This window comes from Rana temporaria, chromosome 11 (assembly GCF_905171775.1).
Source record: "Rana temporaria chromosome 11, aRanTem1.1, whole genome shotgun sequence".
NCBI classification, from domain to species: domain Eukaryota; kingdom Metazoa; phylum Chordata; class Amphibia; order Anura; family Ranidae; genus Rana; species Rana temporaria.
Window position 1 is genome coordinate 149,719,531 of NC_053499.1, and position 27,215 is coordinate 149,746,745.

Consider the following 27,215-nt stretch of genomic DNA (forward strand, 5'->3'; position numbering starts at 1 on the left):
AGAGAGAGATGGTGGAATAAAGTGGTGGGGGGAGAGAGATGGTGGAAGAAAAAGGGGGAGAGAGAGATGGTGAATGAAAGGGGGGGAGAGAAGGACAGATGGTGGAAGAAAAGGGGGGGAGAGAGAGATGGTGGAAGAACAGGGGGGGGGGAGAGATGGAGATGGTGGGGAAAAAAAGGGGGGAGAGAAATGGAGATGTGGAAGAAAAGGGGGGAGAGAGGGAGAGAAAGAGAGATGGTGGAAGAAAGGGGGAGAGAGAGATGGAGATGGTGGAAGAAAAGGAGGGAGAGAGAAAGGGAGAATAAGAGAGACAGGGAAGGAAAGAGGAAGAGAGAGAAAAGGAGAGAGAGAGAGAGAGAGAGATGGTGGAAGAGAGAGAGAGAGAGAGAGATGGTGGAAGAAAATAGGGGAGAGAGAGAGAGAGATGGTGGAAGGAAAGGGGGGGGAGAGAGAGAGATGGTTGAAGAAAAGGAGGGGGAGAGAGATGTGGAAGAAAAGGGGGGGAGAGAGAGAGAGATGGTGGAATACAGTGGTGGGGGGGAGAGAGATGGTGGAAGAAAAAGGGGGAGAGAGAGATGGTGAATGAAAGGGGGGGAGAGAAGGACAGATGGTGGAAGAAAAGGGGGGGAGAGAGAGATGGTGGAAGAACAGGGGGGGGAGAGATGGAGATGGTGGGGAAAAAAAGGGGGGAGAGAAATGGAGATGTGGAAGAAAAGGGGGGAGAGAGGGAGAGAAAGAGAGATGGTGGAAGAAAGGGGTAGAGAGAGATGGAGATGGTGGAAGAAAAGGAGGGAGAGAGAAAGGGAGAATAAGAGAGACAGGGAAGGAAAGAGGAAGAGAGAGAAAAGGAGAGAGAGAAAAGGAGAGAGAGAGAGAAAAGGAGAGAGAGAGAGAGAGAGAGAGAGAGAGAAGTGAAAGGAAAAAAGATATACAACGTATACAGTCATTTGTTCACAAAAAGTGTTGCCTGTTACTTTAACACTCAGTCTGTTGTAGAATAGTTTTAGGTACAGAATGAGATGTCTTCTGTCACCATTCTGCCACTGCTGTGTCCTTTCAGCTGCCAGACAGAAATATATTAGTGGGTGATGCAAAGAGAACTATTAATTAGTGTGCTGCCCCCCCCCCCCCCGTCCATCTGGAGACTTGTAAATTTCCACTAATTAGTTGCCAAGCAGCATTCTCAAGGGACAATAATCCTAAATGACTGCCCACACAATACAGTCTGCTGTGCAGCAGTTCCTGAAATTGTCCGCTAGGTGGCAGCATCAGCATGTCCATTCTCTGGGTTGTCCAGGATATATTCCATAACCTGTAAATGAAAATTTGGTTACAATATTGTTACTTTCCATCAAAAAGATCCATCAAAATCATGCTTTGAAAAAAATAAAATTCTGTTCTCAAAAAGCAATTCTGAAGAACAAGTGAGTTTAATAAGTGAGCAACTAAATTTATAGCTATGGAACTGCTACAGTCAGAGAGTGAAATCTCTTCACCTTAAAGCTCTAGTCCAGGATCCAGTCTGCTTCCCAGGGACCCAGCCAAGATGCAGTATTTTATTTAAAATATTTTTCCAGGTGTCTTAAAGGGGATGTAAAGGTACAATTTATTTTTTCCTAAATAGCTTCCTTTACCTTAGTGCAGTCCTCCTTCACTTACCTCATCCTTCCATTTTGCTTTTAAATGTCCTTATTTCTTCTGAGAAATCCTCACTTCCTGTTCTTCTGTCTGTAACTCCACACAGTAATGCAAGGCTTTCTCCCTGGTGTGGAGTGTCATGCTCGCCCCCTCCCTTGGACTACAGGAGAGTCAGGACGCTCTCTACTCTGCAGATAGAGAAAGGATCTGTGTGTTAGTGGGCATCCTGACTCTCTTCCTTTTCTCCCGGTGGTGTATGGTCCTCAATGAGAGGCCAGATCTGCTTTTCAATTTAAACCCCTGCTGTGGGATAATTAAAAAACAAATGATGAATAGATAGATACCCAACATGCCAAGGCTTAAAATTGTGTGCCTCTGTGAAAGGCAATAAAATTCAGTACCCAATATTTTCCATAAGTGATGCTTTAAAGGCCCTAACAGGTCATCAGTGACATGCGTGGGGGTGGGACAGGCTCATAATTTCCTTTCTTGGGGGGGGTTAAGTGCTTAGGTGTTTACTTTTTTCCTTTTACCTTTGTAGCGCTGCCCCCTGAATGGGTCGCTGTAGATTTAACAGGTTCTTTCCCAAAACAGTGCAGTGGCAGCCAGGCACCCAGTAGCAGTCCATTCCCTTCGGCTCAGTAAACAGTCTAGGAGTTGCCATTTTAGTATTTATTGCTGAAGAAACGTGCAACAGGAAGAGGACAATGGGGAATGGGATACTCCGAAATGCTTGAGCACAATTCTGCAGAGGAAACCTCTCTCTAAGCAGCAGTCTATCGTTCACAGCTGAGGACCATAAGAGAAAGTTCAGCACAGATGATGACAGACTGAAACAGTCAGAGTCCTTACAGCTGGGGGCCACAATGTAAATTGGCAGCACAAAGAAGGAGAATGGAACAGTCCAAGTCCTTACAGCTGGGGGCCACAATGTAAATTGGCAGCACAAAGAAGGAGAATGGAACAGTCCAAGTCCTTACAGCTGGGGGCCACAATGTGAATTGGCAGCACAAAGAAGGATAATGGAACAGTCCAAGTCCTTACAGCTGGGGACCATAAGCTTAAAGTGTTACCAAACCATTGTTTGTTACATTAAAATAACAAACATGTCATACTTACCTGCTCTGTGTAATGGTTTTGCACAGAGAAGCCCGGATCCTCCTTTTTTCAGCTCCCTCACTCCTGGCCCCTCCCTCCTGCTGGGTGCCCCCACAGCAAGCACCCAAGCGGGTGCACTCCCAAGCCACAGCTCTGTGTGTCCATTCACACACAGCGCAATGTCTGGGCCTCGCCCCCTTTGTCTCCTGATGGGCTCACTGGCTGTGATTGACAGCCAAAAGCCAATAAGCAATGCGAGTCCCTGGAGGGCCAAGGCTCTCGTGGACATCGCTGTATAGAGATGGGGCTCAGGTAAGTATTACGTGGACTGGACTGGCTGCTGCACACAGGTTTTTTTACCATCATGCATAGAATGCATAAAGGTAAACAACACGTGCCTTTACAACCACTTTGATTCATAATACAAGTAGACAAACTGGAACAGTCCATCCATTTATGGCTGAGGACCATGGGTAGACTGTGGTACAGGGATTTGACTCTATTAACAGATCATGGAGTAGGACCATTCCTTAGACCCCATTCATAGGTGAGTAGTCCAGCAGCCAGTCTAGGGGTGCTCTAGGAGCAAACAGCCCATTGAAACTCACAGATCAGTTCCCTCTTGTGGAAGGACATTCTGACGATGGTTCCAGCCAATTTACCACCTCTCTGACCACCTACTAGGCACACCTCCCCAGGGATTGGCCAGAGCATGGCAAATATTCAGACTAGGCATTACAATTTCACACCCTATGCTCTGGAAGGATCTTCACAGAGACAGGCGAAACAATCAAATCGCCAAGCTGTGGAGCTATAAACAAACCCAGGCAATCTATCTCAGTTCCTCTGGTTACAGAACAAGCCAACAACTAGATTTTCCTAGCACCCTATTTTGGGAGGGTGCTACAACTTTATTGTATCACGTAGGACACCAATAGCTCTCCCTATTTTATAACTTCTTTTTACTTAAGCAGGTTCTCTTTATTGAAATCTCAGACCCAGGGGTCAAGTCCTGGGGAGAAAGTGTGGGAACTCCCACACAAGATCCACTCCCCCACCAAAAAAAAAAAAAAAAAAATTATACGCTCATATGCAGAATTACTAAACTGCATGTTTTGTTTTTTCGATCCACTGTACCTTAGTAATCCTTTATGTTACTGGCCGCTTCCTGTATATGGATTCATCGGGTAGTGTGCGGGTATTCCGTCACTTCCTGTATATGGATTCATCGGGTAGTGTGCGGGTATTCCGTCACTTCCTCGATGCCGCAATGTCTCCTGGGAGATTTTGCCATTGTCAAAGAGTTCTTTCTAAATCCCGCGATAACTCGCGGCAGACCTCCGCAATGTCTCCTGGGAACAATGACAAAAGCTCCCAGGAGACATTGCGGCATCGAGGAAGTACCTGGTGAATCTATATACAGGAAGCGGCCAGTAACATAAAGATAATAATAGACGTTTTACAACAATAACTTGCATACTAGGCTTTAAAATGAGCACTTTTAAATTCGAAAGTTCGAGTCCCATAGACGTCAATGGGGTTCAAAATGTTCGCGCGAACGTTCGGTCCGTTCGAAGGTTCTGGTGCGAACCGAACGGGGGAGTGATCGGCTCATCCCTAATCTTGAGCTGTGGACTGTTCCTGATGTCATCAAATCTAGAGCATACTCCATAGACCAAGAACTGTCCACTACTGGACCGTGGGGGGGACGCCGTTTTACGGTGGAAGGATCAGGTGAGTATAAGCGCTCTCCTCACCCCTGGACAAAAAGAGCAGTTGACCCGTGCGGTACTGGTTCTGTATACTGGGACATGTCAGGCTTGTAAGGTTACAGAAAGGTCCCCCATTGTAAAGCGCAAATGAGATAATAGGGATTTGTTTTACATCAGCACTAAAACTTCAGTGCAGTTTGTCGGAACTTTTTGAGTGTCTGGGTATTAAACAGTAAGAGGGAAGGGTGATTTTTACTGAGCTACTTCCAGATTTGCAGGTCCATAGATCTCAACAACTGCCAATAATTCTGTTCTTTTATAACCCCGCAGCACTGAGGGATTTGACAGACATTAACTTCCACAGATCCGAATTACCATAGCGTAATTAGAGATATTGCTGATCTCTCCCGCTACCCCGCGGTGCCAGGCTGGGGGAGGGGAAGAGATAACGCAGCACTCCTTCCCTTCTGATGAGCTTGCGAACATTTAGTGTTTTTTTTTTTGGAAGGCAGGGCAGGGGTTTACATTTTAGCGTTACCTGCCATTGCCACTAAATGATCTCAGCGGTGGCATTACATTAACGTGTTTAAATTGAAAGAATGCCTTAAAGTGCCACTCCAACATAAGCTGCTTTCACACTGAGGCGGTTTTCAGGCGTTTTAGCGCTAGAAATAGCTTCTAACTAACTGCCTCCCCATTCATGTCAGGGTTTCTTTTCACACTGGGGCGGTGTGCTTGTTCTAAACATACCTGCAAGCATCATCTTTGGGGCAGTTTGTGAGCGCTGTATACACAGCTCCCAGAACACCCTGCCCATTGAAATGAATGGGCAGCGCTGCTGAAGCACCGCAACACGGGCAATTTTAACCCTTTGTTCGGCTGCTAGTAGGGGTTAAAAGCGCCCGCTAGCGAGCGAAAAGTGCAGCCAAAGTTACCATAAAGTCCTGCTAAAACTAGCGGCACTCTACCGCTAATGCGGAGCGGCTACACTGTGAACATTAGAGTTAAAGTTTACCAAACCCTTGTTGTTTTTTTTTTTTTAAATAACAAACATGTCATACTTGCCTCCTCTGTGCAATTGGTTTTACACCAAGTGGTCCCGATCCTCCTATTCTGGGGTCCCTTAGTCGTGTTGTTGGCTCCTCCTCTTCTCGAGTGCCCTGTCGAAGCAGCACTCTCCTCCAGGACACCCTGCAGGCGCACTCCAGAGTCCTGCTGCTGCGTCTATTGACAGAGAGAGCAGGACTCGGCCCCGGCGCTCGCGTCATTGGATTTGATTGACTCACATTCCCCCGGGGGGTCTCGTGATCGGTCATCCAGTCACGCACTTACCCCATCTAGGTTCGGGGCAGGCGGGCGGTGGACAGGCATTTCCTCCTCCTCTGCATCACGTTGGCTTCCGCCGTGCGTCTCCTCCCTCCTCCTCCTAGTTGTCCAATAGGATCGCCAGTCCTTTCAGCCAATCGGGTGACGGGTCTCGTGACACGCTTCCCGATTGTCCGGGAGGAGGATTAGTGTGACAATACCGAATAATCATTTGTTATTGTCACACAACTGGGTGGGCTCAGAGCGCAGTGCTCTGCGCCCTGAGCCCACCTTTTTTTAAAGTCTGTTAAATCCTCAGGCTCAAATTACGTGCTTCAAACCCCCCCCCCCCCATTGGAATCCATGCGCTAGTGCCCTGCATGTAGATTAGGTGGATTAGATGGATAGGGGGAGAGGCGCCCATGAGCCCCTAATGGATAGGTCGCCACTGGATCCTTCCTTCCTTCATTATTTTTGCTCTAGTAATTTTATGCAATGTTATTTATCCTTTTCCATATAGTATAATACCAGGTTGATCCTGCCTGTTCCTGTCAATAGACTTTTCATCATCCTGCTCTCCCTGTCCTTTCCATGGTCTGTGTGAAGCCCCTCCTCTCCCTGTCCTGCCCCTCCCCTCTTGAAACTAAACAAGCAGAGTGATGTGAGTCCCTCCCACTGGAGTCCCTCTGTTAGGGAGTAAAAACCAGAGAAAACCATGTGAAGGAACTGCTGGGAAATGGATTTAAAGATTATGGCCCAGATTCACGTACGACTTACGCCGACGTAAGTTCTAGGATGCGCCGTCATATCTATGCGCCTTATTCTTGAAACAAGATACGCCTGAATTTTGGCTTGATCCGACCGACGTAAGTCTCCTACGCCGTCGTATCTTGGGTGCATTTTTACGCTGGCCGCTAGGGGCGCTTCCATCGATTTACACGTCGAATATGTAAATGACCTAGATACGCCCATTCACGAACGTACTTGCGCCCATCACAGTTAGCAACGCCGTTTACGTAAGGCGTACGTCCGGCGTAAAGTTATCCCTTCTAAAGCAGGGGTAAGTCATGTTAGGGTATGGATGTCGGAACAGCCGTCGTATTTTACGTTGTTTACGTAAGTCATATGTGAATGGGGCTGGGCGTAGGTTACGTTCACATCGTACGCATTGAGCCATCGTATCTTAGGGAGTATAGGCGACGTGATTCTGAGCATGCGCGCGCATGCGCCGTTCGTTCGGCCATTCATTTACATGGGGTCACGGTTAATTTTAATACAACACGCCCACTACCTTCCTATTTTAAATTAGGCGGGCTTACGCTGGCCCATTTACGCTACGCCGCCGTAACTTAGGGAGCAAGTGCTTTGCGAATACTGGTCTTGCCTATGTTACGTCGGCATAGCGCATATGGGATGCGCTACGCCCGCTCAAAGATACGCCGCTGTACGTGAATCTGGCCCTATATTGCTGGAAAAAAGACCACGCTGCCATTACTTTTACCCCAGAAGAAAACATATCATGGAAGTTTATTGTGGAGACCTTACAACCACTTTATCTTCAAGTGTTTGCTCAGGGCTTGAGTTCTAATGACAAGCATCCCCTGCAGTACTCTAAGCTGCTCTGCAGTGAACATTTGGAGGGCGCTGTCTGTTGATCCGGAGGAGATTCTTTCTCCAGTCAAAAGGGAACTTTCACTTTCAAGCTCGGGGAGCGTTTCCGTCTTCCACAGGCGCTCTGAACGGAGATGTCACCGCTGACATATCGACGCTCCCTCTATCGTCTTGTAGGCTGAATTAATTGAGAACTAAGCATGATGGATGGTGAAAAAAGCCGTGCAATTAAATACAAATTTGGAATTTCAGCGCTCTTTATCTGAGGAGACGTTCCATATAAATCTTTCAATTAAAGTTATTTTCCATTATCAATAATTTGCCTTATTATGGCTGCCTGGAAATACATGCGGACGACGGAGAGTAGGAAGAGCTCCGCTTTCATTTCCATTATGGAGAATACATTACAACAAGGGCTATTGATTTGCCATCAAGCCCTTTAGAATAATTCATAGCGGCAGAGACGCGTTGCAGACGGCGGGTAATACAGCGTCTATTCATTTGCTGGAATGTGCTTGTTTGTAAATTAGAACTATTGATGGCGCTCTAAGTGGATGAAATACGTTATGGGTGGATGTTACAGCGAAGGCGCTACAACTGTGACGATGTCTCATTATAAATGGACCTCCGAACCCCATTGGTGCAGATCAGTGTTGGCGTGTTAATGTCATTTCAAAAGTTGCTTTCTGTATCTTCAGCTACATACAGTATACAGCGCTGTGTTTCGGCAGCAGTATGGGGACTGCTAGTCCCGTGCCTGGAACAAAATCGAGTTGAGATGAGCGCTGCTCACCCATTCACAGGAAGCCTTGTATTTTTATGAATGAAGACAAGGCTTCCTCTGAGTGGCTGAGGTGGAGAGGCAGGCGGATGAAGTCACAATCTCCAGGTGGAACTTGTCATATTTAACTGTTTCCCACACCGCAGCCAGTAAATTTTTATTTTTTTGGGGGGGTGGCAATAACATTTTCCACCGACAACCCCTCCTGTCGGTGGGACGGTCAGTCGGACTCGAACTTACCCCATCGCGGCTTCCCATGCTCGACAGAGGCCTCCCGTTCCCCTGCTCTTCATAGTATTAATTCGCTGTTGTAACACATGGGTGGGCTCCAAGCGCAGTGGTCTGCGCCACGAGCCCACCCTATTTTGAAGCCTATTGGAGCCTCTGTCTCTAATCAGGTGCTTAAAAAAAAAAAACACCCCAGCCGCTGAAAGGGGCCGGACGCATGAATAGGGGGTGGCTGCTGCACTGACAGTTACATATATAGTTAGTAAGGTTGAATAAAGACAAGAGTCCATCCAGTTCAACCTGGTGTGTGTTTGTTTAGTTAATTCTTTCCCATATCCCTGTATATTGTGTTCAATAAGATGCACGTCCAAGAGTCTTTTGAAACTATCAATACTTCCTGTTGACACCACTGATTGTGGAAGAAAATTCCACATCCTTACTGCCCTGACAGTGAAAAACCTGTGTACAGCTTAAAGTGACTGTAAAGTCTAAATAATTTCAATTAAAATAACAAACATGTTATAATTACTTACCTTGAGTAGTGGATTTGCACAGAGCAGCCCTGATCCTCCTTTTCTTGGCTGCCTCTTCTGTGCTCCTGGCCCCTCCCTCCTGTTCAGTACCCCCACAGCAAGCAGGCTTGCTATGGGGGAACCCCAGCCGAGTTACAGCTCGGACCCTGTGTCCATTCAGACACGGAGCTGCGACCCCGCCCCACCCCCTCTCTACCCTAATTGGCTGACTGACTTTGATTGACAGCCGCGGGAGCCAATGACACCACTGCTGTGTCTCAGCCAATCAGAAGGGAGAGTCTCAGACAACCAAGACTTTCCTGGACAGGGATGGGGCTCGGGTAAGTATTAGGGAGGCTGCTGCACACAGAAGGCTTTTTATCTTACTGCATAGAATGCAGTAAGATAAAAAAAAAAACTCCTGACTTTACAACCCCTTTAAGGTAAACCACTTCTCTTCCAATCTCATTGTGTGGCCCCGTAGGGGATCAGCGACACTGATGGGCACTGATAATCATTGCCCTAATTATAAGTGTAGATGCCCCTTTCACACAAGCCAGTTATCGGCTCTCCTCTCCTTACACTCTCAGCGTTGGAAAAGGAATGCCGACAACTGGCTTGTGTTTTTTTTTTTCGGGCTACGTGCCACAATGCACTAATGTGCATTGACTTGCTCTTCAACTTACATCTACCGATCCTAACGTGTGTTCCTGCACATTGTAGTAGAGCCCACAGTTACTACAACGGCATAGTATTAAAGGACCCTAAGTAAAGAAAATTAAGGAGTAAATGAAAAGCCTACTCAAATATAACAATTTAGAACAGAACATTGAGATCCTTGCATTACTTCTCAGCTGTGACCGGTTCTCTTTAATATATCCTGCACCATCAAGCTGAGACTTGTAGTTCTCCATGCTAAGAGTTGCTGGCTTCCTATTCAGCTTCAGTGAGCAATTCTGTGTGCTACATAAGAATCTCAATATAGTTTAATAATTCATAGGCTCTGCCGGTTTTATTGCCGGAGCAGGTCTTTTGATAGACGTCGTGCAAATCAAATTACTTATAAGAACACAGCAACAGCAGCAACAAAAGGAATTGAGGAGAGATCAGAGTCGCAGCAATTTAATGGCTGTGTTATAACATTTTTCATCAGAAATTTATTTCCGTTAAGGGTAAAAGCTTGAAGAGAAGTAGACAATGTAGCGGAGGGACCTCTAGTATCCTGCAGATGAGGCGTACAATACCCAGACATTTCACACAGACAGACTGGAGCTCTTCTATAGTACAGATAATAGAGAAGATGCGTTTGGGGGTTCTAGGCACATGTGAATGACTCCCCATCCAGAGGATTATTAACCTGCAGATTACTGACCTAGATTTCATGCTTCATAAGTCCAGCACAAAGTGAGCCCCCGGGTCCCGGAGAAGCCAGAGGCTTAGTATGACAGGCAGGCTGACAGCATCAGGAGGTCTGCTAAAGTGTAAATATTACTCCCATGACAGGTTCTCTTTGATATAACAGACATTTGCAGCATTCTCTGCTTTGCCTGCTGAAGCTACAGTCACACTTTGCAGCTCAACAAAGACCCTTTCACCGACAGGGCATAATAACAGATACCTCCATGGCAGTCTACCCTATGGGGGGTCGGGAGGTGGGTTAAAGCAACCCTTTTAAGCCTTTAACTCCAGAAGAACCAATGAAATTATATTATTTTAGGTCTCGGGGAACCCTTGCTAAAACCAGTTTATTTTAGATTTGTGGGAATAATGCCCTTTACGTTGGTGACTAGTGGGAAGCATGTCACCTCTACAAATAATCATCAATGTCATGTCATGCAGTTGGCACTGTTGTTGTGAAGACACTGGTACTATGAAGGCACTGTTGTTGGCACTGGAACTAGGAAGGCACTGTTGTTGGCACTGGAACTAGGTAGACACTGGTACTATGAAGGCACTGTTGTTGGCACTGGAACTAGGTAGACACTGGTACCATGAAGGAAATGTTGCTGGCACTAAAACTAGGTAGACACTGGTACTATGAAGGCCCTGGAACTCTGAAGGCACATGTACTACAAAGGCCCTGGTGTTGGCAGTAGAACTATGAAGGCACTGGTACTATAAAGGCACTGATGTTGGCACTGGAACTCTGAAGGCACTGTTGCTGGGCCTGGAACTATGAAGGCAAAGGTACTATTTAGGCACTGTTGCTGGGACTGAGACTATGAAGACACTGTTGTTGACACTAGAACTATGAAGGCACTGTTTTTGGCACTGGAACTTTGAAGGCACTGGTATTCTGAAGGCACCACCAAATGGGAGGTCAGTCAGCTAGGGTTCCATGGAAACCTTGTAGAGAATGACTGGTTTGTAGGGTAGGTGAACTTTTAGATTTAGGTGGATGATGATGGAGTCATATATTAATAAAGGAATATCAGAGAACCACTCCCATGTCTGAACTGGTGGAGCGTAATTAGAAATTAGTTCTGTTGGTCTGTTTGGTGGATAATTGCAACCCACCCAATGTGTAATGAACCGGAAAATGCGTCCTTTGCTTCCATTCCATACATCACTTAGGGAGCTGGTGTCTCTTCCCTAGCAAGGAATGCACATGGGGTGCAAGATTCCTACCCCACCCACAATGCCATAGCAATACAGAAATCTATACTCCCTAGTAATATGTCAGTGTAACACTTCCAGGTATTTATTACCTCTCACCGAGATCACCATACCCCACCACCAAAAAAATCCCTTCATTTGCAATTTATTTTCAGAAGAATGGCACCATCTTTGTTCCGGCGTTATCCAGGGTCACCCACTTCATGGATTGAGATGGCAGCTCAGAAATGACACAATCATGTAAATTCTGGCTTTGTGCAGTTCCTGGCTGTACTCACAAATGTCGGGCAAACATCAGCCCCTCTTGCTACAAAGTTATAATGTGTGGTCTGGTCATTGGGAAAGGGGAGACTGAGGAAAAGATTCCTCCTGCCTGCAGCAGACTAATGACATTATCTCAGCCTAGATAGAACTGAAGTACTTGCGCTCAGGGATGGCTTTTTAATAATAAAAGGTGGGGCTTTTCTTAAAAAATAAATAAAAGATACTGTACTGTTATGTATATTGTGACATGTCAGGAATTTATTGATTGAGATTTGCAAAAGCAGAAGACAAAAGTTTGCAAATACCTGCGCTCCAGCGATGTGACATCAGCGAATCTGCTCCTCCAAAACTGATATCTTCTCAGCTTCTTCCAGGTGTTGGGTCTTTAACTGCATTGATTGGTCAGTGTGGGATGACATGACGGTAAATGGAGAAATTATTGCGCTCGTTCCGAAATATTAAAATTAAAAGTGAAAAAGGTGCGACCAAAAAGTGTTATACTACACCAAACAAATATACAAACAGAGAGCACGTCCCCTTCGAGACGAAACGTAGGGAGGCGACGTTCTGACGTCACCGCGCATTGTGATTGAACCCGGAAGATACGGGTGTTTGTTTTAGAGCTGGCCGGCTCGAATTTTACTGGATGCCTTTACTGACTGACTTGATGTAAGTGCATACCCTTTTATTTCCAAAACGTGAGGATTTTACACTATATGAGCCCTTCTTCTTTGCATATATTTAACTTGGGTTGGCTGAGATGATCGATCGTTCTGAGCTGGACAAACCTGTTTGAATAATATAATTTCATGCTGTGTTGGGTCTCCCTAAACAGAGACCAATAAGATTCGGTAACAGGCAGTGGTGGAAGTGCCTTCTTTGGTGGAAGTGCCTTTCTCATCACTTTTCCTGGGATGTTTCATTGATCCTGCACTGGGGACATCTTTATTATGAACTTTCTTCATGGTGGACTTTAGCTCACTTCAATGACTTTTATCCACTTAATTTTTCATATTTTTTCACTAAGAGATTTATATTTTTCACTAAGTATTTATATATGTTATAACATATTTGCATATAGTGTCATTTATTTGATATTAGCTTCTTTGTACACAGCTCATCATGTATATTAGCGCGATCTGCTCTCTGTTTGTATATGGGATGACATAACACTCGCACATGGGCATTGGGCACAGGAGTTGATTCCTCCAGACACCAGGCAGATGCTGGAATTGTAGACTGAGCTGTACATGAGCACTTCAGTGTATGGTGTAAATAGAAGATTGTGAGGAGGAAGGTAGGAAGCCTTTATTGCAGAAGATAAACAGTATAGCAGGGGTCTCCAAACTTTCTAAACAAAGAGCCAGATTACTGTCGTTCAGACTTTAGGGGGGACGGACTGTGGCCAATGGGAGTAGAAAATACCCTTGTGTCAGGAGGATTGAACAATGCTTCATAATTGGTTGTCAGTGGAAGTAAGAAAATTACATGGAGCCTGTGGTCATTAGGAAAAGGAATAGTGCCCCATCTTTGTAATTGGTATAAGCAAAAGTGATTTTTTTTTTGAATCATGTGAGAAATAGTACCCCATCGTTGGTATCATAGGAGAAAAAGTAGCCCATTGTTGCTTTAATAGGAGGAACGGTACCCCATTGTTGGTATCATGGGAGGAATAGTGCCCCATTATTAGTATTGGTGTGAGCCATAGTGACAATTTTTGGTGTCAGTGGGATGGAATAGTAACCCATCATCGGTATGATGTTGGTATCATGAGAGGAATAGTGTCCTATCATTGCTATCAGTGGAATGATGCATGATTATTGGTGCAATCAATAGTGCCTCATTGTTGGTGTCAGTAGGAGGAATAGTGCCATAACAGCAAGATAAGGGCAAGCAGAGGGCCACATCTGGTCCATGGGGAATAGTCTGTAGATACCTTCCTGCTATTTTGTTTTAAGGACACAGTCCCACTTTATATTACTGAGCAGTCTATTTTTTTTTTCTATTTGTTTTGTTTGTTTCTTTTATTTGTAAAACAGGGACAAGGCCACGCAGGCCGACAAAAGCAAAATAGTGCACGCTGTAGATAAGTTACAGGGAGGGAGGGAGGGAGGGAGGGGGGGGGGGGCTGGGAGTTCCCTTACTTACTGACCTACGCTCCGGTAGGTCTGGGGCGGGAGGGAACATGTTGAAAGGTATACGTTCACACATCAGCCGCGGGCTCCCTCAGTGCTTGGCCCTCAGCCGAGTATATGAAGATATTCCACAGTTGCCAGGTGTTTTTGAATGTTTCCTGTCTGTCGTGCACTGTGAGGACAAGGTCCTCCATGCGCTTAATCTCCTCCAACCTCTCGATCCACTGGGGTATTGTCGGCGGAAGTGTAGCCTTCCAATGGAGGGGAATGCAGGCCTTGGCTGCATCCAAAAGGTGCCTAATCACGTTTTTTTTGCATACTTTATCCTGGATGTTAGATGCATGCAGGAGAAAGAACGCGGGGTCCGCTGGGATATTGTGGTCTGTGAATTTCTGAGCCACCTCGCAAATTACTCGCCTGAGCAGTCTACTTTAAGAGTAGGAAGAAAGATGGAGTCCGTAGAGCTCAATAAATAAAATAACACTTCAGAATTACCATACGGAGTCAATACTGTTTTTCCTTAGCTGTCTGGTGGCGCATGTAGTGCGCGGGAATGTCGTGTACTGGCTGACCTATGGTAACAGAACCTGTTCATGAAGAGTGATACAATTTCCTCTGTTCACCGAGGTGTGTAATACACAGAAGATTATATTGACTGATATCGAACAAGCGCTGGATGAAGGAGAGACACCTTTCCCGCTGGCTCAGGAGATCAATATAATCTTAATCATGAGCCGACGCGCACAATCTCCTCTTTTAGCTGGATGCGGCTCACTCACCCATGGGCTGTCTCTGGCAATTGTTAAGACAAGTCTATTATCTAGAAGCCATATATAAAAGTTCATATACTCATTGGACTGGTTACTATGAGCAGTGCAGGAACCTTCCTTCTGTATATCAGTAGTTGGGGAGTTGTTAACCAACTGCACCTCATTAGAGTAATCCTTTATTTCATGGGGACCTATGATCCCATTCTTCCTAATCTGTAGATTCCTATACAGATTTATGAAGAAGCAGCTACTGCAGTTACTCCACATCCATGGAGCCATGGGGTTCCTACAGAGGTTGCTCGGGGTTCCTTGAGCTGTGGTTAATTGACCCCACATCAAATGGTGCTGGCATTGTTCTGGGGCCTAAGCCACATTGGAGAGCCAACAATGATGAATAATGAACAGTAAAAAAAAGAGTTTGAAGGTCTGCTTGAAAATGATTCTAAAGGAAAGACTTTTTATATATAGATATACAAAATGATACTCACCTGCTCTGTGTAATGGTTTTGCACAGAGCAACCCGATCCTCTTCTTTTTGGGTCCCAAATTGACGGTCCTGGCCCCCCCTCCCACTGAGTGCCCCCAATAGCAAGCCTCTTGCTATGGGGGCAATCGAGCAGGCTTGCTCCCAAGCCACGCTCCGCCTAAATCATTCACACAGAGCGTGTCTCAGCCCTGCCCCCATGCTCTCCTCATTGTCTCACTGGCTATGATTGACAGCAGCAGGAGCCAATGGATCCCATTGCTGTGTAAGCAGATGAGACAGAGAGACCCAGAAAAGCCGTTGCTCTCATGCACATCGCTGGATCGAGATGATGCTCAGGTAAGTATATGGGGGAAAGGTGAACCCAGAAGGTTTTTTACCTTAGTGCATTAAGGGGGAAAAAAAAATTGATCTTTTTGAAACACTTTATTAGAGTATAAGCTCTCACAAGCAGGGTCCTCCTTACTTTCTTAACTTGAATTGTACTGTCTCCCTTTATTTTGTAAAGTGCTGGGCAAACTATTGGCGCTATATAAATTCTGTATACTAATAACAATTCTTCCCACTGAGCACCAATGTAAGGGACATTTGTCTCACTAACATTTGATGAATTTTTTGACCAGGGGTTTCCCATAAACCTGAAAATCCTTCCAAGGGTTCCTCTGGGCAGGGTTGGATTAAGAGCATTATGCGCTTGGTGCTGAGAATTTTGGTGGGTCTTTACTGGGCACCCTTCTGCATTTCCAAGAGCCTGTGCTGGAATGCGCCCAGACTTGAAAGGGTAATGCTAGGGAAGTCTGACTAAATTGCCTGGTTTCTGTAAGGGCCGTACTCTGTGGCGAAAGAGTGCAGCCGCTCAGGCCCAACACTGTGGAAGCCCCCATGCTTCCGTAAAAGACCAGCATCGGCATGAATGGCGCTAACACAACACTACGGAAGCAGAATACCAGGCTTTCGTTAGGACTGTTCACCATTATCAATTCTATTGCTTCGCCCAGGCAGTGCATGCAGAATGTAGGGCCCATCAGGGGAGATCTCTCCCTATCAGCCCATTGCTTTCTGTGTCTGTTCTTTTTGGTTGGCTGGGCCTATATTAAAGTAGGGACCTGGAGCTGCAGCTCCAATAGCCTCTACATTAATCTAGCCCTGCCTCTGGGGTAAAAAGGTTGAGAAATGCTGAGATTAGCCGCCGGCCAGCTTTGCTAATGAGTGGGCTGTCAATATTCCAGCCATCTCTCGCGTGCCATCATAAATGCAGTTGCATGCTATCTCTGGCACGCGTTTCGGGGGTTTGCCGACCCCCTGGGTTCGAAATTTTGCAACAAATTCACAAACATTATTAGATTCAATTAGCTTTATCCAGTAAGGTATGGTGACAAAAATACTGAAAATAATATTTGGAGCGAACTTACACTTTAAAGTGGCTTTCTTTCTCAAAGACAATGACTCCCTTTATTTCTTTATCTTGTGTCACAAACTGAGGCAACATTTCTCCAATGGGGTCGCAGACCAATCAAAACTTGAAACAGAAGGGTGGATCATAAAAGCATATGTTAGAGGAATTCCAGGGATGGGAATTTTTTTGCATAGTTATATTGTTCCAATGTATCTACCGTATGTATACCATACCTGGCTGATTCCCATTGACGATGTCAATCACTGAAGTAGACTCTGGTACTCTGATGATCATGGGTGCCATTCAGGGAATGCTTTTGCATTTCCTGAAAAGCCTTTCTTTGATTGAATTAGGTGGAGAGCGCAATGTCACCACATGTCTCTCCACCTGATCCTTGGAGTGATCCAAGCTGGATGTAACTATATAAATACCTGGAATTTATTTTACCTTTGCATTGTTACCACTGTTATGTGCCATCAAGGTACAGAATTATAAGAGTTCTTTATTTAAAAAAAGTCTACTGCCCCATTAAAAATCTAGCCCTTTTTATTTGAATTTTTTTCTAAAAACAACTTTATTCACCCAACAAAAATACAATTTTTACAATAAATCTTCAGTTAAATAATTTCTTTCCGAGCAGAAATAGTTTTAGCAGAATCAGCAAGTGTGGATTTACCCTTAAATAAATTTAACTTTTATAGAAAAGGTATCCAAATGAGTTTACTGAAAGATCATCGGGAAAGTGGTATTAAAATATCCATCCGCAATAGCTGCTTAAAGTTTAAGAAGTAAAAATACGAACTGATCAGATTTTTCAGAGTTTCAGGAGCTGAAATTATCGATCTGTAACACTGCCTCATTCCCCTCAGCGAACGTTTTCTAGAAAACACATTCTCCATGTTTCATAATTAGTACAAGTCTTCGAAAGGCTTGGAGTAATTGAACATTTGATAGTCCATGTAATAAAAGTCATAGGTCCTTTGCCTTTCCAGTGGACTCAATTTTGCAAAATATTGCTGTGTGATTTTACTAGTGGTCCTTTCCTCATTTGAATGCCGGTCTTTAAATCGGGGGAATGTCAAATTTTGGGGAGCACCTATAAGGTGCAGGAGAAAATTAGCGTCTTCTTCCATGCTCTCAAATTTCCCAATGAAGTCATAATCTATCAAGCACGGACTGCAAAGTCTGCTCACGTGGTCCCAGTGAATGTCCATCCCAACGGGCCTATGGACATCCAACAAGTATTGAATAAACTCTTTAAATTGTACTCCAGAGCCTGTCCTTAAAGCTTCTCTGGTGGCATTTCGCCTATACTTTGAAATGATGGCTTTGCCAAAGACGGGATGGTAATAGTTATTGGCATGCTCAAACTTGTCCCGAAAAGCAGACACCAACCTCTCGAAAGGCTCTCGCACGAAGATCATCTTCTTGTAGGTATTGAGGCGGTTGAATATCCCTTTGCGGTCAAAACTGTCCAGTCTCTTAAGGTAGTTTCCGTAGTGGACGGTGTTGTGTTGGATATCCTTGGTTGAAGAGGCCAGTCCATTAAGAACCATTAAAACTCGCTTCCAGTTGGAGCAACCGGCTTTTGGAACCTCACAATAGAGAATCTTGTACTTGTCCTCCACAAAGATTCTGGAGACATGGTAAGGGGTGATAATCCTTCGGCTGCCACTCTTATACTTCAGGCAGATGTCTTGCATCAGCTTTTTCCGCTGCCGTTGGACCTCGTAGAGCTTTTTCCAGTTGCTGTTCCTGTCGTCCTCTTCCAATCTCATAAGATCCACTGCAGAACTGTTGATGGGCATTAAAATTGGAGTTTCTTTCAACAGGAAATGCTTGCGTTTCTTCAAGAGTTTTCTCTCATTGTATTTTGTATTGTCTCGCCTGAGAAATATTGCCGTCTTCTGCCTCCGGTTAGGGGTGTGTAAACTAGCTGAGTACTGATAAGGAGGATACGTCGGTACATCTTGGTTTATGTTCAGGAGCTGTTTGGCAGCAGCTTCTATTGAAGTTCCATACTGATTGTTAGGCGTGCAGCCCTGTGAATAGAAGAATAGGGAATTATTCAGAATTCCGCAACACAAAGCTTACAAGATACAGTGAAAAGAACACAGATCGTTGTGTCTGACAAATCTGCACACTATCTCAATTGGAGCGTGAAGAGTTTTATTTGCTTATTCATTATACTGTCAGAAAAAAAAAAAAAAAAAAAAAAAAATTTCTTTCACAGAACCAGACAGTTGTAGATAAAGTCAAATGGATTTGTTCTCTATGTACCACAGTACGCTCTGTCAGTAAACATACCCTGCAAGAATATTAAAACCATTATAAAATCTACAACCTTTTAAAGGTTAAATTTAAAACATGTGAATATGATCAGTTTAACGTGTGGGGATGTGAATGATTTATTTTAGTTTGTGTATTATATAGTCAGGATTAAAAAAAATATTTGTTTTCTTGTCTAGTAAATGTGAAATGCATAATAATATGCATTCTTTTTTTCAGCCAACAGGTGGAGCATTAGGCTTCTTTTACCCACTTCAGATCCAAAAGATTTCCCCTCTTTCATGACCAGGCCATTTTTTGGGATACGACACTGCGTTGCTTTAACTGCCAATTGCGCGGTCATGCAACACTGTACCCAAATAGAATTTTTTACTTTTTTTCCCCAAGGAATATATGTTAATATTTATAAATAACTTATAGTGTTATCCTTTAATGTTAATAATAATAAGACCCCACATCTCTCCTCCAGACTGGAAAGCCTGAGATTTTTAAAAAATTTTTTTTTTACTATCTCAGGATATTCTATATGAGTCCCCGGTGATCTGCCGTGCTGGTTCCATGTATCATGGAAGTTCCAGCGCATGCGCGAACTGATGCGCAGAGATGGTTCCAGCTATCGGGAAAGTTCCTTCAAGCACTGCGCAGGTGCAAACTTGCTGACGGAAATCCCCGAACGGCGGCCGGCATCCAGGGCGACGTGGACTTAGAGGAAAGTGGCCAGTCGGCCTCACGTCCTCGCTGCGCTCGGACGACTCGCTTCGCTCGCTCGGCCTCCTGGCTCTTTTTTTAACATCCTCCAATCCACGGGGATGTTAAAGAATGAGCCTGGATGCCGGGCGAGGTTCGGGGATTTCCGTCGGGAAGTTTGCGCCTGCGCAGTGAGTGAAGGAACTTCCCCCACAGTGGAACATTGAGGACAAGTCACCGGCATTGTTTACTTCCGCCGGCCCAGACGTGACGTCATAACGTGGCGCTGGGGACCATCTGGCCCTCGGCTTTTTCTATGACTAAGTTCTGGCGCTGGGGAATTCCTTCTCTGGCTCGCCAATCGCACAGGCGAGCCGGTAGAAGCAGCCGAGGGAGGCGGGGAAGTCCCTTCCCACCGCCTGTAAGAACGATCAAGCGGCTGAATAGCTGCTATGATTGTTCTTACAATGAAGGGATTAGTCAACTGAAAAAAATTATATCTGAATGATACCTGTAACAGCTTAGTATACCGCGCTAAAGAACAAAAATTAACTAAAGAACAACAGCGACAAACCATGTGATATAACTATAGTAAACATAAATAAAAACAGAAGGGCGGAGCTACATGCTGATATCATTTCTACCCACATGACCCTGAAAGTGCGGGTGATTTTGAATTTTGTTTGCCGGCAAACTAACTTTTAGAGAGCTTGTGATTTTCTATGTTTGTGAGTACCTTTTTGGCTTTTATCAATAGACGTTTTTTTTAGACTTTTTTACTCTATTTGAAGCCTTCTTTTTTTTATATACATGCTCCAAGGTATTTGGCCAATTGAGACCCCCAGATCTGGGTATCCTAGAGAAATCTCTCTGATCTTCAGCTTCCTTCCACTTCACAATTACGTGCCACTATGTGATTTTATCACATAAAATCCCAATAAAATACAAAATGTGGAAAATTTCAAGGTGTATGAATACTTTTTCAAGGCACTGTACTTCTTGGTGATGGAGTTCCTTCGATAACACTATTTTGTTGGATAAGTCCACAGCCATCTCTATGGTCTAGGAGGCTCGAAGCAACGTCATTACAGCACTTTCGGTAGGGTAGATTTCCTGGAAAGCTTGAGATCTATTTTATTTATTTTTGATCTCATGCTTTACAGGGTAGAGAAAAGATATGGGGGTCTTATAGACTCCAGATGTCATCATAAAGAAGACATGTCATGCCTTATCTCCATCACAAGTGATGTTCACATTTCTTGTGAAAGGAATAAAAATGATAAAAAAAATCAAGTGACAGTTTACAAATACTTTTTTTAAAATAAAATAAATATTAATAAATTATAATTTTTTTAAAGCGCTCCCGTGCAGAAGCGAAAGCACACATATGTAAAGAGTGTTCGCACCACATGTGAGGTATCGCTGTGAATGTTACAGCAAGAGCAATATTTCTAGCACTAGACCTCCTCTGTAAACGGGTCACCTGGAAAACAAATTGAAAGCTTTGCTGATGTTGTCGTTTGTCACCATTCCAAGAGTGTGCACTATTTTAAAGCGTGACATGTTAGGTATCCATTTACTCGGTGTAACATGATCTTTTATGCATTACCAAAAATTGGGTTATATATAGGGGTCAGGGGCGGACTGACAAAACATGGGGCCCTCGGGCAATAGGAGATTATGGGGCCATACAGTATACATACACAGTATACACACACACACACACTGAAAAGGCGGGCCAGCTATAATCTTGGGATTTTTAAAAAAACACAGATTTTTACATACTGTCCCTAGTTTTACTGAGGCTGGCAACCCTGATGGGGCCCTCTAGTGGCATGGGGCCCACGGGGAGTGCCCGAATGGTCAGTCCGCCCTTGATAGGGGGTTTATTTAGTAAAGCTGGAAAGTGCAAAATCAGGCTCACTAATACATAGAAACCAATCAGCTTCTAACCTCAGCTTGTTCAATCAAGCTTTGGCAATAAAACGTGGAAGCTGGATTGTTTCTATGCACAAATTAGCCTGATTTTGCACTCTCCAGCTTTAGTAAATAAACTCCATTGGGTTTTTTTTGCAGTAAAATTAATTGAAGTGTATTTTTTCCAAAATAATTTTATTTGAAAAACTGCTGTGCAAATAATGTGCAAAATAAAAAACTTCAACAACCACCATTTTATTCTCTAGGGCAGAGATCCTCAAACTACGGCCCTCCAGCTGTGGTAGAACTACACATCCCATGAGGCATTGTAACACATTGACATTCACAGACATGACTAGGCATGATGGGAATTGTAGTTCCTGAACAACTGGAGGGCGGTAGTTTGAAGACCCATGCTCTAGGGCCTCTGCAAAAAAAAAAAAAAGGGTATATATACAGGTGGTTCTCAAAAAATTAGCATATTGTGATAAAGTTCATTATTTTCTGTAATGTACTGATAAACATTAGACTTTCATATATTTTAGATTCATTACACACAACTGAAGTAGTTCAAGCATTTTTATTGTTTTAATATTGATGATTTTGGCATACAGCTCATGAAAACCCAAAATTCCTATCTCAAAAAATTAGCATATCATGAAAAGGTTCTCTAAACGAGCTCTTAACCTAATCATCTGAATCAACTAATTAACTCTAAACACCTGCAAAAGATTCCTGAGGCTTTTAAAAACTCCCAACCTGGTTCGTTACTCCAAACCGCAATCATGGGTAAGACTGCCGACCTGACTGCTGTCCAGAAGGCCATCATTGACACCCTCAAGCAAGAGGGTAAGACACAAAAATAAATTTCTGAACGAATAGGCTGTTCCCAGAGTGCTGTATCAAGGCACCTCAGTGGGAAGTCTGTGGGAAGGAAAAAGTGTGGCAGAAAACGCTGTACAACGAGAAGAGGTGACCGGACCCTGAGGAAGATTGTGGAGAAGGACCGATTCCAGACCTTGGGGGACCTGCGGAAGCAGTGGACTGAGTCTGGAGTAGAAACATCCAGAGCCACCGTGTACAGGCGTGTGCAGGAAATGGGCTACAGGTGCCGCATTCCCCAGGTCAAGCCACTTTTGAAAAAGAAACAGCGGCAGAAGCGCCTGACCTGGGCTACAGAGAAGCAACACTAGACTGTTGCTCAGTGGTCCAAAGTACTTTTTTCGGATGAAAGCAAATTTTGCATGTCATTCGGTAATCAAGGTGCCAGAGTCTGGAGGAAGACTGGGGAGAGGGAAATGCCAAAATGCCTGAAGTCCAGTGTCAAGTACCCACAGTCAGTGATGGTCTGGGGTGCCATGTCAAATGCTGGTGTTGGTCCACTGTGTTTTATCAAGGGCAGGGTGAATGCAGCTAGCTATCAGGATATTTTTGAGCACTTCATGCTTCCATCTGCTGAAAAGCTTTATGGAGATGAAGATTTCATTTTTCGGCACGACCTGGCACCTGCTCACAGTGCCAAAACCACTGGTAAATGGTTTACTGACCATGGTATTACTGTGCTCAATTGGCCTGCCAACTCTCCTGACCTGAACCCCATAGAGAATCTGTGGGATATTGGGAAGAGAAAGTTGAGAGACGCAAGACCCAACACTCTGGATAAGCTTAAGGCCGCTACCGAAGCATCCTGGGCCTCCATAACACCTCAGCAGTGCCACAGGCTGATTGCCTCCATGCCACGCCGCATTGAAGCAGTCATTTCTGCAAAAGGATTCCCGACCAAGTATTGAGTGCATAACTGAACATAATTATTTGAAGGTTGACTTTTTTTTTATTAAAAACACTTTTCTTTTATTGGTCGGATGAAATATGCAAATTTTTTGAGATAGGAATTTTGGGTTTTCATGAGCTGTATGCCAAAATCATCAATATTAAAACAATAAAAAGGCTTGAACTACTTCAGTTGTGTGTAATGAATCTAAAATATATGAAAGAGCAAGGAAGAACAAGGGTGGGACTTTAAATGAGGCATGCACCCCAGGAGGACAACGGTAACGATAGACATTGGCAGGTGATTGACCCAGTAGTACCAAACAAATAATATGAAAGCATTGCGTGATAACAATGGGCAGTCAGTTATTTAGTAGCATGATAATTATACAATAAATACAGTAATCACATGATAAAACTGTTACAATAATCAAAGGAATATTGTATAACTTACAACAGTTCATGGATGGAAGCGCTCGGCTCTATGCCTTACGCTTCATTTAAAGTCCCACCCGTTTAGTGTTCTCTATTAAAATATATGAAAGTCTAATGTTTATCAGTACATTACAGAAAATAATGAACTTTATCACAATATGCAAATTTTTTGAGAACCACCTGTGTATATATATATATATATCCCTCACTATGCCAACATTCATTGATTATACGAAAGGTTGGAAAAGGCTCCATCAAAATATGTCTGACTTTACCGGCACACCACAAGGCAATAGTTTAACAAAATAGAAAACTCTATTATTACAATAGTTAAAATAACATGAAACGCACAAGGACACCCTATTAACAAACAGACAGATACCCAAATAGACATAGGAGCTTAGGATTTAAAGGGGTTGTAAAAGTAAATGTTTTTTCACCATAATGCATCCTATTGCATTAAGGTGAAACAACATCCGACAATACTAGGCCCCCCCCCCCCCGAGCCCCCGCTTTACTTACCTCACCCCTCGAAAGTCCCGCGCTCGTTCCCGTCATCCTCTGCGGTTCCCAGCCTGGCCGTTGATTGGCTAGGTTGGACAGATTGATAGCAGCGCAGCCATTGGCTGGCGCTGCTGTCAATCACATTCAATGATGCGGCAGGGCCAAATGATACAGTCGGTGGCTATGTCCGCCGTTGTATCACGGGAGCATGCCCGCAAGAGCTTTCCACCATGTGAGTTTGCTCGCATTAAGGTGGAAAGCTCTTGCGGAGGGGGAGCCATGACAGCCACAGAGGGACCCCAGAAGACGTGGATTTTGCACGGTGTGCAAAACGAGCCACACAGTGGAGGCAAGTATAACATGTTTGTTCTTTAAAAAAAAATTTTTTTAACTTTAGTGTCGCTTTAAGGATCCATAAACTCCTTCATGTCTTCTTGTCAACGCGTTTCACAGAAAATAGCTTCCTCAGGACATGTTTGGGTAGGTGCTGGTACATGATTAAAATACAAAAAATGCTAAAATATGATATATACATTGCCATACTATGAGTACTTATGTTCTTTCCTTTTTTGTATTTTAATCATGTACCAGCACCTACCCAAAAATGTCCTGAGGAAGCTGTTTTCTGCGAAACGCATTGACAAGAAGACATGACAGAGTTTTTGGATTCTACCAACTGATAATCTCATACAATTTAGTGGTTATACAATATTTAACCTTAAATCCTAAGCTCCTATGTCTATTTGGTATTTTGACCTTGTTTGTTAATAGGGTGTCCATGTGTGTTACATGTTATACTTTTGTAATAAAGAATTTTCTATTTTGTTAAACTATAGTCTCATATCGTGTCGGTAAAGTCCGCCATGTTTTGATGGAATTTTTTCAAACTCATTCAATCCTTTTCAATGTATATAATGTTTGGGGCTCCTAAGTACTGTATGTACTCGAGTATACGCCGACCCGAGTATAAGCCGGGGCACCTAATTTTACCACAAAAAAATGGGAAAATCTATTGACTCGAGTATAAGCCTAGGGTGTCCATCTGCATGCCTCACTGTGTCCATCTGCATGCCTCACTGTGCCCATGCCTCGACTGAGCCCATGCCTCGACTGACGTTTTACATGGGAGTCTATAGAAGGGGTACCCGGCTTTGAAAAATCGGTGCTCCCCAGCCGTAGGTCCTACAGACAACAAACTTTGCAAACTTGTAGAGGAGAAATGGGGCTACATGTGTGCCAAGTTCCGGGACCAGGAAACCTACGACCGGCTGGTACCGGGCCCCCAAATTCATCAGAGAAATTACCGTTTAACATGAGAGTCTATGGAAGGGGTGCCCGGCTTTGAAAAATTGGTGCTCCCTGGCCGTAGGTTCCTCGGAAAACAAACTTTGCACAGTATAAGCCGAGGGGGGCATTTTCAGCACAAAAAAATGTGCTGAAAAACTCGGCTTATACTCGAGTATATACGGTAATTTTATAGGAAAAGAAAATGCAGAATCTTTTCAGAATAGGCCTGGTCTTCAAGTGGTTAAGGAAAAGCGCTCTGTGTTTCCAGCAGTCAGTTCCACTGAGCAGTGCTATATTAATTACAAATTGTTGTCGCTACGAAGACCGCTGACACCATCAGAGGAGGAGCGCGGCGATTATAAAATGCCCAACTGCAAAGCTCTGAATAGCAGCAAAACATTTGTCTCGGCAGCCTTGGTAAATGAAGACACAACTTTTCTCTGTGACCCCGGCTGTCACCCTAACCAGGAGAGGCTTTTAACGTGCTGCGTTTAGCCGGGTGTCTGCGGCTCCTCTCAGACTGCTTTCTAAGTGTCATCACTGAAAGGGATTCACTGACCTGAACAAGTAAAAGGACAGTTTTGAACAACACCGGAGTTTTAACCCGTTTACATCCTAATGTAGAGAAACAACAAAGGTTTCACACTGCGGCTGCCGTTCTGCTCTTTCTTAAAGTGCCATTATAGGGAAAAATATTGTATTCAGTAACTGTACGAAGTTGTAATTCAGAGCTAAATTTGCTTTTGTAAAAGTGCTGACAGACTTTTCTGTTCTAGATGTTTCTGTGCCATCCACCAACATGTATGTCCTTGGCTCATCTGTGCCCTCCAGGAGCCTGGGGCGTCCATTGGTGGTGTCAAGATGGCGAGCGGACGGTCCCCCTTCGATCTCCCATAGAAGCCATGAACCTGGATGCACTCAGCTCAGGGTAGACATGTGCATGACGAAAAATGTGTTTCGTTTTTATTAGTTTATCTAGTTATCTCGTTTTTTTCCGATTTTGAAACGTTCAAATTGGTACATTTTCAAATCGGTCTAAATGAAAATGTTATAGTGTTTGCGATTCGAATGCAGCAAAGTGAACAAACAAAATAAAAATATTCATCAAATGATTATGTACTACACTAAAGTTAGTGGGGAATGGGAGAGTTAATTTTGCTTCCATTCACGATTTGTTAAATTTGGGCTGCTGTCATTCCAGAACTGTCCTGTGGGTCAGTCTGCGTTCCAAGGGTGCGATCCCACCCCTGGGCGACAGTTGGCGCTAGGGAGGTTCTGGCAGAGCCACTTTTCCACAGCAGCCAATTAGAGGAGTTCTTCCCTCGCTGGGCATGCTGGGGAGGGGTATATCTGTGGCTAACACTAACACACAGCTCCTTTCTCTATCTGCAACGTAGAGAGCGTCCTGACTCTCCAGTAGTCCAAGGGAGGGGGCGAGCACGACACTCCACACCAGGAAGAAAGCCTTGCATTACTGTGTGGAGTTACAGACAGAAGAACAGGAAGTAAGGATTTCTCAGAAGAAATAAGGACATTTAAAAGCAAAATGGAAGGATGAGGTAAGTGAAGGAGGACTGCACTAAGGTAAAGGAAGGTATTTAGGAAAAAAAAAATTGTACCTTTACAAACCCTTTAAGCAACTCTTTATTCAAGTTCGGAATTCCCTTGCGAAGGAAAACAGCAGCCTATCCAACTCAGCCCAGCTGGTGGACCAGCATGTTTGATAATCGCTGCAAGAGGCACAATTGTCCACCCTTGCCTTGTCTGGCGTACAGT

The 27,215-nt window shown here is 44.2% G+C and overlaps 1 protein-coding gene across 1 annotated transcript in view; it reads right to left on the reverse strand.

Moving 5' to 3' along the window:
• Positions 1 to 17,074: 17,074 nt before the first annotated feature.
• The window catches only part of CHST8 (carbohydrate sulfotransferase 8), a 263,096-nt gene continuing 252,955 nt past the window's right edge, over positions 17,075 to 27,215 (reverse strand). Inside the window, exon 3 of the mRNA XM_040329437.1 lies at positions 17,075 to 18,592. Within this exon, the coding sequence (XP_040185371.1) occupies positions 17,459 to 18,592 (1,134 nt within the window). The 3' untranslated portion in view covers positions 17,075 to 17,458. The remainder of the gene's footprint in view (positions 18,593 to 27,215) is intronic.